The following is a 14,583-nucleotide window of genomic DNA, read 5'->3' as shown; positions in this document are numbered from 1 at the left end:
CCAGACATTGGACCATTCAACCTGTGACCCAGTGAACAAAATGATTCTGTATCTGGTCCTAGTCTGACAACGTTGCACTGATGACTAACATATACTTCGCTTGACCAACAAGTCCCCAACCATTTGTGACCTATGCTGCATGCTTATTGCAGTTTGGGAGAGTAAATGTTTGCAATGGTGTGCTCCATTGTACATAGGAGAGCATCTTAGTTGCAACTTATATCCATCAAATCCAAGTAATTTGAGTTATTCCCAACTACCCTAACCCATATAGTCTAAATCAGCTTTCAAGGGACTTCCAAAAGAGGGAAAAAAAAGCTTTCAGGGTGTTAGGCTCCAGATCCTAAGACCAATATTTAAATCCATGTACCTGAAAATTTACAAAACAAAATCGCTGTACTAAAAAGAATATACAGCAGGAATTGCTTATAGATGGCATTCATGCTTTGCAAAGCAAAATGTTGTGTAATCAAGAAAGAAAAGACCCGTAAAATGAGCATGCCAAATATGAAGATGTAGCTGGAGGAGAAAATTTAGAAATGAGTTTATTTGAGGGAACTTTAGAATAACACCAATCAGCAAAAAATGAAAAAAGTACAAAGATGGACTGAATATGTAGAATAAAAACCAACAAATGTCCCAGTTAGAAGAAGTGGTTTGGTTACATTGAATGATTTAGAAAGGCAAGGGGATGGCAGAACTTCATTTCAGGTCCTAACAGAAGATTTCTTAGCTAATTTCTTAATCGACCAAATAGCCCTAGAATGGAGGACAGGATTTATCCTTCCAATCAATCAAGTGATAAGGCTTCTTCTACTGCTGCTGCTGCTGATATAACAACAGCAGAATTTCATCAGTATTAATATCAGAAATGGACAAATTGGTCCATACAAACTGAAAGTAAACTGTAAGGAAGACTATATGCAAATTGTTGGAAACCTGAAGTATAATATAATAAAAGAAAAACAAACTAAGAAACTAAGAAGGAAATAAGAACAGAAGCCTTACAATCTCCTCAACTGACTTAAATTACCAAGCTCTGAAGGAAGGGTTCCTCCAAGCTGATTATCTTCCAACACCCTGGAAGCCATATTCGTATCAGAAACATAAACAGATGCCGTTTGTTGACATAATCTACTGAGAATATTAGGTCATGACTTACAGCTCCTCCAGCGTTTTAATGCTACCAATTGCCGCTGGAATTGATCCACTAATGCGGTTTCCCAGAAGGGATCTGCCATGCATGATGGTTTCAGTCAAGTAATACTATCAAATAATTCCGCCAGAGCTATAAAACTCGAAATGCAACAAAAGTAACTTACATGGTGATGAGAGGGCACCGAGCCCAACTCGCAGGAATGGACCCACTGACATAGTTTCGGCTAAAATCTCTGTTTTAGAAGAAAAAGAAGAAGAAGCCTTTAAGTGGTAGTTGGCAGAAAAATGGCGCCAAATCTTCTCAAACCCTTGATCATCAGATGTGGGGCATACATGCCGTTTTCTGAACGCACAAGACTTACAAAATACAAACCTCGAAATCTAAAACAACCGTTTTGGAGAAAATGGCGCCAATCCTCTCAAGCCATTGATCATCAGATGTGGGACATATATAACAATTGCTGAATGCACAAGAGAAGACCCACAAAATGCAAACCTCACTCAAACAGTCATTTGGGAAAAATAGCGCCACTCTTCTCAAGCCATTGATCACGAAAGGTGAGAGACATAAATACCATTTGCTGAATGCACAAGACAAGACTCGCAAAATACAAACCTTGAAATATACTGACAGTGTTTTGGGGCCCCACAATTTGGATGATCAAGCAGCATTCTGCGTAGCTTATTAAAAAAAATGGAGAAGTTTTCTGAAATGCCAAAATCACTTACATCTCTGTCAAATATGGAAGATCCCCAAATTCCTCAGGAAGAACTCCAGTCAGGTTCAGACCCTTCAGCTGACTAAAATTCAGTAAAAGGAAAGTAAAATAGAGGAGGAAAAAAAAACAAAAATACAGATCATAGCAGGAGAATAATGTTTCCACTCTCCAGGCTGATAATGGTCATCGGGTTCCACTTCCAGCACAATCACTCTGGTTCTAGAGGGAGAAGGTAGTGAATGTACATACACATTTGTGATGTGGCAAACGGTGGAGCTGTTGAAAGAACAGTTGCAGATGACATTGCTGAGAATAGCAGGACCATTGGTCTTGTTGAAACCTCCACTACTGCAAGAAGTTGTGCTAATGTTCCAATATTTGTTATTTAATTTGGCTGATATTTGCTTAAGAGCCTTCACTGTCATGAACGAACACCAGTATCGTTAAAAATTTAGCATGCATTAAGTTTCCCACAGGCCACAGAGCACAAATTAATCAGATGCAAATGATTGATCAACAAATATAAGCAGTTGATAACTTAATAATGACATTGTGGATGAATGCAATTCCTTTTCATTTTTTTCTACTTTGGGCTTGGGCTAAGAATCTTGTAGACATATGATCAGATATGCATATAATAGATTTATAGACCCTTTGAGCTTGGACTAAGAAACCCAACCGTAATTGCCAAACACTCATTTTGTTTATTAATATTTCAAAATTTTTAAACTACTCTTACCAATTACCAAATTGTATAGGAAATTTTATCTTATTCGCTGCGTTGGACAAAATAAAAAGATCGACCGTATTCTACTATTCTTGGTAATTTTCTTTGGAAGAAATGTATTTTTTCCATTATTCGCTTCTCTTTCTAAAAGACATTAATGTTATTTCACATCGAGGAGGTAAAAAAAACATCTATTAGCGATGGTTACTTGAACTAAGACGAATTGGCAGTCATATTATGAACTGGCAATAAGGGATCAAGGGAGTTGGCCCATGGTTATTTCCTTTCTGTTTTTTTGGTAAAACAAAAACAAATGCAATGTTTCAAAAAGCAAAAACATACACATCGACAAGCAACCTAAAGGTAACAGATGTTATGAGTCAGTTGACCAACTATACACCATGACAAGGCAGAAGGTTAAATGATTAGCTGAACCCTATGGTTGTTTAACTATAAAGTGCATGTGCATTCCTCGCAACCAAGCTCTCATTTCACATGGCCTGGGCTAAACAAGGGTCCCACACCTTTTATCAGCCTAAGAGGAAAATGGTTAAAGTCTCAATTGAAAATTTAAGGAGTGTTTGGTACCGTTTTAGGATGCAAAATATAAGTAAATTTTGAAACACATCAAAATCTTGTAATCTATGACAAGCCACACCTTGGACATTCAATAAATAATGATGTAACATATTTTGACAAAAATCTTTATATATCATTTCCTAATGCTTTAGAACACATCATAGGAATGTGTACTGAGTAGGGGTGGATACTATTTGAGTTTTTCACGAGTTTTTTTTTATCTTGGCTAATAAAAAGCTTGATTTGACTGAGCCTCAGACCAAGTTTAGGGATTGCAACAGATACGATACCTGTGAATCCACCTAGGTACCTTTGATCTCAACCGGTTTAACTTTTCCTCTAATTTCCCAAAGGCGATCACAAACTTGTTAAACCCAAGTTTGTCGGGCTGGGCAAGGATTAGACCTGTTCATGGGCCAGCTGGTCGGGCTGGGCAAGGTTCGAGTTGGGCTTTGCCTCTTTATAAACAAAAAATTATTACACCCAAGCCCATCCCTGTATAAAGCTTAAAGCCCAGGCTTGAGCCCAAAGTCGAATTTTGGTAGGTATTTTATAATATATTAATTACATATTATATAATATTTTATACATTTAATATATGTAATACTTTTTTTCTACTAATTTTACTATTGTATAATATATATTATATATTACTAATATATTATATCTCTATTATATATTTAATATTATTGAATCGGGCTTATTTAGGAAAGCCCAAGCACAACCCAAAAAATAGTTGGGCCCGATTTTTAGAGCCCAAGCCCAAGCCTGCGGGCTTAAAATTTTGTCCAAGCCCGATTTAGGACAGTCCAAGCCGAGCTAGCCCGTTGGGCTACTTAGCCCATGAACAAGTCTAGTCAGGACCCATCTCACTCAATTATCATTTGACATATCCAATTATTGCTACCATTTTTCAAAATTTCTATTCAAATTTAGTTACCTTAATAATGCCCATTAAACTCACTATAATTGACTTTATTTAGCACTCCATCCATTTAGTAATTTCAAATTTAAAAAATGATAGCAATAATAGTATGTCAAATATTAATTAGGTGGGATAGGTCAAGACGGGTTTGGGAAATTGGGAGTAGACCTGTTCATGGGCCGGGCCGGGCTTTTACTCATCATTAATGGAAATACGCTAGGCCCGAGCCCGAGCCCAAAGCCCGACCTAATAAAAAAAATTACAACTTTCCCTATTCAAATTAGAACTAAAAATTCATATGGTTTTTTTTCCTATTTAAATGAACGATGGGCCTACAAGATGGTTTTCTTCCCTTTCTTTTACATTTTAAAACACAGTTTTACATTCTTAAATCAAAAAATTTATTCAAATGGACATAATCACATAACCCTTTTTAAGTCTAATTTTAGGTCAGGCCGGGCCGGGCTTTTTTGACAAAACCCGAGCCCGACTCAAATTTATTGCGGGCCGGGCTTTTTGGCCCGAGTTTAAGCCTGCGGGCCTATAAACATGTTCAAGCTTGTTCGGGGGCCGGGCTGGCTCATCGGGCCACCCAGCCCATGAACAGGTCTAATTGGGAGAAAAGGCAAATGGATTTGGGATCAAGGGTATCTAAATAGCTTTGAAAAATGGGAAGGGCAATTTTCACAGATACCCTACCTACTGCCATTATTATCCCCGGTCACTAGTATGTAATTTATTGCTTCTCTTTTTTGTTAATTTACTGCTTCCTTTTAGGAGTGGCAACGGGGTGAGGCGGGGACGGGGAGCCTCTCCCCATCCCCGTCCTCGCGAAAATCCCCACCCCCATCCCCGCTAACGAGGGCAAGGTTATACCCATCCCCATCCCCATGGGGATCCCCATTCCCCATATTTTTTATAATGTTAACCATTTTATTTTTGTTTTTTTATTTTGTTTAAAAAAATAAAAATAAAATAATTAAAATTTACAATCCCATTAGAAAATATTCAAACATATTGAACCATATTTTTTAAAATATATTAATATATAGATGTATGTGTACATATATACATATATAACATATGCATACATATACATATATATTAGTGGGGATCCCATGGGGCGGGGATCGAGGTCCCCACGGGGCGAGGAATGCTCTCTCTATCCCCGCTAATAGGGATGAAAATTTCTCCATCCTCATCCCCACTAGGGGAAAATCATCTCCATCCCCACCCCATTCGTGGTGGATCCCCACAGAGATCAAGGAAATGGGGAAAATTGCCATCTCTACTTCCTTTAATAATAATAATAATAATAATTCATGCTACTTTAAAGTATGAATAGCATCAAGAATATTCTTAGATTTTTTAAGACAAGATTTACCCTTCATATTTAAAATTATTAAAAAATAGGGCATTTAGGGTAATTTGTTATTGATATTAAATGAATTGAAAAGAGGTAAATTTAAGATATCCAATGCATTCAATTCTCTTTCATTAAATCCAACATTTAAGGTATTAACTTGCATTTACCTTCATTTAATCATATATTTAAGGCATTTTTGTTTCTTATCATCATTAAATTCTATTAATTAAATCCATATATAATAAACTAATAATTTCAATAACATAAAAACTTAAACTTTTAAAATCTACCTGAAAAAAATAGTGTTTTTCTCTAGGTGGTGGTAAGAAATTAAACCATTTTGGGTCAACTGAGTCAATCCATGTTGTCACAATTAAATAATAAAATTCAATTAATAGATAAAATGCAAAAAATATTGAAATTTAAAAAATTGGAAACATTTTTAACCTCATATATTCAACATATTAAACAATAATAGGTATAAAAGATAATAAATATGTTCATTAACGATGCAAATGGAATATAAAATTTAAAACCAATTGAAAATAAAACTATATTTATATTCTCTCTAATTAAATATCATATTTAAGGTGTATTCTCTCATTAAATCCTATATTTAATATATATTTTTCTTATTATTAAATTTTATTAATTAAATTTACAATATTAATTTTAATAATATAAAAATAAATATTTTGAAAAGTAATTTGAAAACAAAACCATTTTATTCCCTCCAAGTGGTGGATAAGCAATTCAAGTATTCAACCATTTGGGTCAAATGGGTTAATAAATAATGCCATTATTAAATAATAAAAAATAAAATATATAATACAAAAAAAGAATTAGGCATATCTCTAATATTGTATATTCATTATACTAAACAAAAATAAGTATGGAATGTAAGAAGTACTTTCATTAATGATGAAAATGGAATGCCAAATTTAAAATCAACTTAGAAATAAAATGATATCATAGCCAAATAATATTTTAAAAAAATAGAAAATACAAAGAATCACTAAAATAAAAAAATAAAGAAAACTTTGGGCATTTATCTAATGTTATATATTTATAAAAAATAAAATATTGGGTACATCTGTAATATTATGCATTCATTATATTGAACAAAAATAAGTATTATACATAATAAATAATTTTATCAATGATGGAGATGTAATACAAAATTTAATGTCAACCTAGAAATCAAACTATTTTTCTTTTTGGGTGGTGGGTTAGTGGTTTGGGTTAAATAGATTAAGTGATGATATAATAGTTAAATAATAAATCTCTAAAAATAAAAAAGTACAAGTAATCAAAAGAATATATAAAAATTATATTTAATTATGCCAAACAAAAATCAAGTGTGATAGTAATTATTTATATAATATAGATGAAATATATAATTTAAAACTGATCAAAAACCAAAACTATTTTATTACTTATATGGTGGTCAATGGTCCAATTTTTCAAAGAAACTCATGATGCTATAATTGAATAATAAATATTAAAAAAAAGATAAAACACAAAAAATGAAAAAGTAAAGAATTTTGTCAAAAACATTTGGAAACATTTCTAATGTTGTATATTCATCATATTAAATAAAAAATATTTTTATTTATGCCAGAAATAGAATACAAAATTTAATAATAATAATAATTTAAAATTTCTATATATAAATGAACATACTTAATTACTAATAATAATAATAATAATAATAATAATAATAATAATAATAATAATAATAATAAAAAATAAATAAATAAATAAATAAAACAAAAACAGGAAAAGGAAGAACCTCATTCCCAGTGAAGGCGGATCCCAAATCCCCGACAAGCCTAGACCTTACCGGCAACTCGGCAAGTTAGTTTACCTTGGCATGTAGTTAATTAATTGATATGAATTTTCTTCTTTGCCCAAAAAAAAAAAAAAATCAGTCGTCTTTACTCATGTGATAAGAGTCCCACTTCATGAAATAACGAAGAGGTCTTAATTAACTATTCCATTATATATTTTTTAAATATATATTGGCCTTTTATATGCTCGTGCAGTCTCTACTAACTTTACTTTAGTGCCCTCTCTACTAACTCTATAAAATAATATCAGTTGTTTCTATTCATGTGATAAGAGTTCCACGTCATGAAATAACTAAAAGGTGCTAACCACTCCATTGTATAATTTAAAAAAATATATATCTATTTTCTTTTTATGCATTAAAGAGTCCTCTCCTTTCTCTCTTTTCTACTTATTAGTGGAAACCTTGACCATATTGTCGTTCATTGCATTGGTTGTACTAAAAACACATCCTATTACAAAGCTCTTTGGGGTTTTCCGCACCATGGAAAAAAAATAAAATAAAGACAAACAAAACATAAACATCAGGACAATATTATGTTGTTGGGAGTTCTTTGTTTTTTCCTTTTGTCTGAAATACACTGCTTAAAACATACCTATAAAGTATAAAAGTTATAATGGAGAGAAATGAACATTTACTGATAAACAAGCCTTTCACTATAAATATGACTCTAGCATTAACGAGGAGCAATGAAACAAAATTTGCAAGCCTTTAGTTCTGATGTGGATTCTCCTGATCTGTTTTCTTGATAATGCCTTTACAATTTTCACTATTTCTCTGTTTCCCATTTTCTGCACTCAGACCCACAACCGATTCACCTTTTATTCCTCTCTCTCTCCTCACTAGTACTAAATCTTTTCTTTTTTTTTTTTTTTTCTTTCTCTTAAATCGGCAATAAGAAGAAGAAAAATAGCCTTTTCATTTATAGTCCCTCTCTGTTTCTCCGTTTTTGCTTTTCACTATTTTCATGGTTAGATGAGATGAGGTGGTTCCATGACCATGCGTTCAGTGAGCTCAGGTTTGACTTACAACTACACCAGTACAGTAATTCTTATAGTTTACTATTCCCTTCCTCTGAGATCAGCTTCAGTCAGTGCAAAGCTTGTTTGAACACAATTTTAGAACAGCCCTTACTGCTGAGAATATCTTTATACCTATGGGAAGATGTTCCCGATGCAAGGCCATCAAGGCTGTTCGAACAGGCCTAGCACCGACTGAAGCCGAGTTTCATTCCTCTTACTTCAGTTTCCGGTGTCAATCTACGATAGCCTTTGCTTATTACGTAAAACCATGGATTTTATCCAGATGTATCAATAGGGGTGTATGGATACTTTTTACCCTATGTTTTTTTTATTTTGTTTTAGATTTTTTTTTCAAAATTTCATTATATATATAATTTTATATTATTTAATAAATAAAAGAAGTGATTTCTCAAAAACACCTTTAAACGGGTGTATGGAAAACCTCACGATACAATATGCTCATACAGGACATATGGTATTGATTGCTTCTAATTTCTAATTCATTCTTTATGGATTCTTATCACCTCAAAACTTGGAAGGCTACGATTCCATAATGGAAATTTGTCAACGTTTTTTAATTGTTATTGACCTGGATGATCGGACCATTTGGCCCAAGAACTATCTAGGTAACCAATTTTGTTTTATTTCAAACTCGGTCTTTGGCAAAAAATCGTTGAATTGGTCAGTGATTTATTGACCTGGGCTATCAAACTGTTGATCCATTTGACCCATTCAACAGTTTTGACCATTTTTTGTTTTAATTATTTTTTGATTTTTTAGTTGGAATGAGTTGTCTGTTTGAATTTGACAGTCAAACCTGATGAGGGCGGATTTGGCCCTCCAATGACATTGTGACACCTGACACCTCATGCCAACTAAGTGCAACCTCTTGACAGATAGACAACTCGAGCTCGCCACCATGCAACACTTCACAGGTAGCTCGCCACTAGGCAGCTCGTCATCATGCAACACACAAGCAGCTCACCACCTTATAGCCTGGCACCTCAGAACAATTAGGTGACACCCAGGACCACTTTGGCAACAACTTGCCTTTCCTAAGTTGATGGTGTCCCACCAGGCGTAACCTGGCACAGGCGCGACCTGGCACAGGCGCAAACTGATAGCCTGGCCTTGGCACAAGCTGGCAGCCTGGCCCTAGTGCGACCTGGCCCTGGCACGAGCTGGCAGCCTAGCCCTGGCACAACCTGGCCCTGGCACGGGCTGGCAACCTGGCCCTGGCGCAACCTGGCCCTGGCACGAGCTGGTAGCCTGACCCTAGAACGAGCTGGCGGCGTGGCCCAGGCACCAACCTGGCGGCCTGACACAGGTGCCAACCTGACAACCTTGAGGAGCTCACCACCGTACCCCGCATTTTACGGGATTGTGACTTGTAACGACTATATTAGCTCACCCACTCCCCGAGTCAGGCGGAAATGGGCAACCTTACCAGTTGGTGGCTTTTTCCCCACCTAACACGAAAGCAAGTCCCATCACAGCGGGAATCCAAGAACTGCTCCACCTAACCCACGAGGACTCCAGTATATAAAGACCTCACCCCCTAGAGGGGAAAGAGGAGGATGAAAGGATGTTCTCACAGGTTCCTTAGCTCCCGCCGCTTACAAAGATGAGCAGATCATCGTTAGTAGGGAGTAGCCAGTTCAGTTCCCGTCGTTGCTGATAGCCAGAGATCACCTCCTACCGGTAGCAGTCAAGTTGCACTACACTAGGGAGCTCAACATCCAGGCAGCTCATCAAGGTAACTCACCACCAAGCAACTCATTAAGGTAACTCACCACCAAGCAGCTCATCAATGTAACTCACCTCCAAGCAGCTCACCACCAAGGAGCTCCACTTCAGCCTCTGAGTCACCAACCACATGGGAGCAGACGAGATGACGAGGTACTTAGCCAAAAAATTGACACATCACGAAAAAATGATATGTGACTGGAACCAGTTACATCAAAACCTTTGACCCGGAACCGGTAGCCAAAACGGTTTCGGTTCTGAATCGGTTTTTAAAACCTTGGAATTTGCATCTCTGTTCTTGTTGACGAAATTAAAAAAAAAAAAAAAAACGAGGCTGGGTTCTAACCTCCTGAGTAGCCATAACAAGTACAAAGAGTGCCACCTTTGCATAGCAATTCCAAATGGAGTCCAAAGAAAATCAAAAAACCTTATTTGTATTCCATCATTTTGTTTTTGTTTTTGTACTCCTTGTTCTAATAAATCAATAAATCAAGAAAAACCAAATGAAACAATAAATTTATATCTATCAAAAAGAAATATCTATCGTTTTATTTGAATATTTAATCCAACCAAAAATCTGCAATGATGTATTGGAGCAACCAAGGGGATTTCAATATTATATTTTGAAAACTAAATGAATCATAAATCATAAATCTATTAGAGTAATCAAGGGTAATTTAGAGATTAAAAAAAATTACATAGTTAGAATGAGAATTTTTTCAAAGTTAACTAACAGAATTCGAAAACGAAGGGATATTTATTGTAAAGTAAAAATTCAAAGGGGTCTTTGTCATAAATAAAAATTCAGGAGATATTTGTCAATGACCCCATGAGGGTATTTATAATTTACCCAAAAAAAAAAGAAAAGATCACTCAACAGTCAAAATGATTAAAATTATTCATCGAAAAACTTATAAAACGAGTTGGACTACAGGAGTAACAGGACTATGTGTAAATTAAACTAAAACCTGTTGTTTGGGAGGGCTTTCAATCAGAAAAGCTATAAAAAACAATTATACCCAAAAGTGAATCTCTCGACTCGTAGAAACATATTTATGAGCAGCATATCCAGACTCGCTTCAAAGCAACCAAACCAGCTTAGCTTAGCTTACCTTAGCTGAATCTTCAGTTAAACCCTCCTAAACAAAACGAGTTGAGATCTATTCCTATATGTGTTTGCAAATCCTGATCATAGGACTTACTGTATTGAGACATTGGAACATTATTGAAATAGGCTTTTGTAGGGAGCAGATCGGACTCCTCCCTAAAGGGCACTAAATATCAAAGGCGTTGATTGTCATCATCGCCATTGATAGGGGGGAGAGAGAAAAAGAAATGATGCCACGTGTCCTAAAAATGTTTCAGCTAACTGATCCAGACTAAATGTGCATGAAACGACACGACGGTGGCGACCGTCTCTAGCCCTATCTGTGTACACTGTAAAAGTGTAAATTGTCGTTCTCTTTCTCTCTCTCTCTTCTTACACGTTTATCGCTATTTATCGATTGATTTCTTGGGCTACTTTGGAAGGAGTACAGAGTGCAAAATCCTATATTTTGTACCATGTATTTGTACTCTTTGCAATTTGTGCCTCAAAAAAAAAAAAAAAAAGAAGAAAACAAGATCTAAGAATTTCAAGGGTAATCAAAAGTAGAATTCCTAGGATGGAGAACAAGAGCATTATGAAGTATAAACTACTTTCTTACGAAGAGATCTTCGGTTCAAGCAAAAATTAATCTCTGACCAGAAAGTGAAAGAATTTTAATTTCTCTTATTTTGAGGAAACGTTCCCCGTCGCTAACGGTAACGCTTCTTAATCTACAGAAACTAAAACTATAAAGACGAGATTGACAATTTAACGAATCTGATACGGTCAGACAAGAACGGAGAAATCATCAAAACAAATTGTTCAAAAAGAAAATACGGCAAGTTTTTCAATAGAGAGAGATGTACCTTCGTCCTCCGGTAAGACTTGCGCTTGAGATCTGAACCCTCCGAAGCAATTCAGTAAAAGAAAGAAGAGAACAACAGCAGATAACAGCTTCTGATTCGAGTTCTTTAGAACAACTGCTGACACCATCTCTCTCTCTCTCTCTCTCTCTCTCAGAATGTATCAACTCCGGTCCAAGGTCCAAAAACCGGACCAAACAGGAAATAGGAAATTAATGACATCAACAACAAGAGTCCAATTGGGTGCCCGACGAGACACTTCAAAGTTCATGCCAACATGTTCTCCTCTTGTTACTAACTTTACTATTATTTTGGGTATGGTTTTGAAAATCGGATCAAACGGTTGGATCAGAAAAATTAGAAACTGACCAAGGGATTGGTTCCGTTTTTCCTTAAAATCGGATTTTTGTAAAAAAATTATTGATTTGATCAATAAATCAATAACCCAGGTGATTGAACCATTCGAACCATTTAAAGATTTTGACTATTTTTTAATTTTTTGTCAGAACAAACTAACCACTCAGTTCAAATGCTCGTATCATTCGACCTGGGAACCAAACCCCTGACAGGTTCGTTGTCTGCGTTGATTTTAAAAACCTTGATTTTGGGTAAGTCAATAAGCTTCTCCGGCATGTCTTTTTTTGTGAAGCCATTATTTTAAGGACAATTTCTATATAACAGAAGAACTTTTATCCAATCAGAACCACCCCATGATGAATACCAGCTGATTGAGGTGGTTACCATTTTTTATGATGGATTGGTTATCATATTTTAGGTATTCTTTTTCCCCCTCACTCATTGTCAGATATTTTAGTTATGGGTCCATTTGATAGGACCGAAGCTTTGATTGTTCTGCTTTAATTCGACTTCATAGGTTGTCGGTATGGATCAACTGAGCACCCTCAGTTGGTTTGGCTAGTTGTAGTAAGAATCTTGTTAGATACGAGAGTTATCCTCAAATTAAAAAAAAAGGGAAAAAAATTGGCATGCCTTTAAGGCTCTATCTAATGTCATATATTCATCACTACTCACTAGCGAGATCACATCTGCCCCCCACAAGGGGGCGCCCTACAATGTCTTAGAGTGCATCTCGGCCATGTATTAAGAATATCTCCCGATAATAATATCAGATCAAAGAATGTCATCATCGGGAGATGTTCCCAATACAAAGCAGGGATGCGCTGTGAAATATTGTAAGGCGCCCCCTCATGGGGTGCAGATCTGAACTCCTCACTAGCAGGGTCCCGTGATGCAGAGACATGCCTTTAATAGTTAATTAATTAATTTATTATTAATAGAAATAGAATATATATCTATTTATAAAGAGTTAATGTAGGATAATATATTTATTAACAAAATGGGCAAGTTTTTATTAATATCAATTTTTTTTTATCTGCAATCACTACTAATTAAATAAAAGTAATATATAAACTAACTTAACCATATATAGGTGTAGTTGAATTAAGTGCCTTTTTTTTTTACTTCAATATAAACTACATTAGCATAACTAATTAAGCTACTTTAATTAAATTGACGTACCTAATCTAGTAGGGGCCTTATGTGATGCATGGGATTTGCTAAACAAAATCCAAGTTGAAAGGCCCTTGTGACATTTTCAATTGGCCAAAAGCCAAACTGATTCTGACTCAAGCATTATTTTTGGGCTATTTATATTGTTAAGTAAACCTGTATTAATTTTCCTATTAGTTTTTATTAATTTTATTATGGTTAGTTAAAATGTTGTTAATTTCTATTGTTATAATACATGAACTTTATTTTTTCTAAGATAAATTTGTTTTGTTTTTTACTAATTTTTATTATATTTTACTCATTTTCATTTTTTTAAATGGAATTTAAATTTATGTGCAATACACAAATAATTATTTCAGATTAAGTGGCTAATTTAAAACATCTAATGAAATATTATGCATATATACCTATTGACTTGTTTTAGTATTATGTATTAATATTTATTTTAATTTTGACAATTTATCTTAGTAATATTTTATTGTGACTACCTTGATTAATTTAATATATTAACGTGGCAGAATTTATGAATGTCAATGGGGTTGGGATCATACACCCCATCCTCATCCCCAATTTCCAAGTAACTAGCCATTCTTGTCCTCGATCCCTCTTGATTTGAATTAAAAGTTTTCTTTGGACTTAAAGAAAGAAAATTTCAATAATCTAAATTGGTTTTACACTTAATTATCGTCATTAATCACCAAAATAACATGAAAATTTGTTCAATATATAGTGGCATTATTGTAATTATACAGAACTATTTTCAAAATTTGTCTAATTTGTCTCAATAGGCTCCTTGTAGGATGAGGACTTCACTCCCATCCCTGTCCCTGTCCTTGATCGAATATCCCAATTATTCCCCATCCTCATCCCTATGCCAGTTATTTCTCGACATGGCAGAATTTAGGAATGTAAATGGGGCAGGGACCATACTCCCCATCCTCCCTAATTTCAAAGTAACTTCCTATCCTCATCCCCTATCCCAGTCAAGGAGAAAAATGAACATCCATCCCTA

The 14,583-nt window shown here is 34.9% G+C and overlaps 1 protein-coding gene across 2 annotated transcripts in view; it reads right to left on the bottom strand.

The window, feature by feature from the left end:
• Window positions 1-12,190, bottom strand: part of LOC148867144 (putative LRR receptor-like serine/threonine-protein kinase At1g53440) — a 49,508-nt gene extending 37,318 nt beyond the window's left edge. For both annotated transcript variants that reach the window (XM_088978540.1, XM_088978541.1), the window contains exons 1-6: window positions 12,045-12,190; window positions 2,127-2,295; window positions 1,888-1,959; window positions 1,323-1,391; window positions 1,163-1,234; window positions 1,009-1,080 (exon numbers count right to left, since the gene is read on the bottom strand). In XM_088978540.1, the coding sequence (XP_088834666.1) occupies window positions 1,009-1,080; window positions 1,163-1,234; window positions 1,323-1,391; window positions 1,888-1,959; window positions 2,127-2,295; window positions 12,045-12,171 (581 nt within the window). In that variant the 5' untranslated portion in view covers window positions 12,172-12,190. The remainder of the gene's footprint in view (window positions 1-1,008; window positions 1,081-1,162; window positions 1,235-1,322; window positions 1,392-1,887; window positions 1,960-2,126; window positions 2,296-12,044) is intronic.
• Between the last annotated feature and the right edge of the window lie 2,393 nt (window positions 12,191-14,583).

This window comes from Nelumbo lutea, chromosome 3 (assembly GCF_056320005.1).
Source record: "Nelumbo lutea isolate HS-2025 chromosome 3, American lotus-T2T, whole genome shotgun sequence".
Lineage (NCBI taxonomy): Eukaryota > Viridiplantae > Streptophyta > Magnoliopsida > Proteales > Nelumbonaceae > Nelumbo > Nelumbo lutea.
This window is presented reverse-complemented; position numbering and strand designations above follow the sequence as displayed.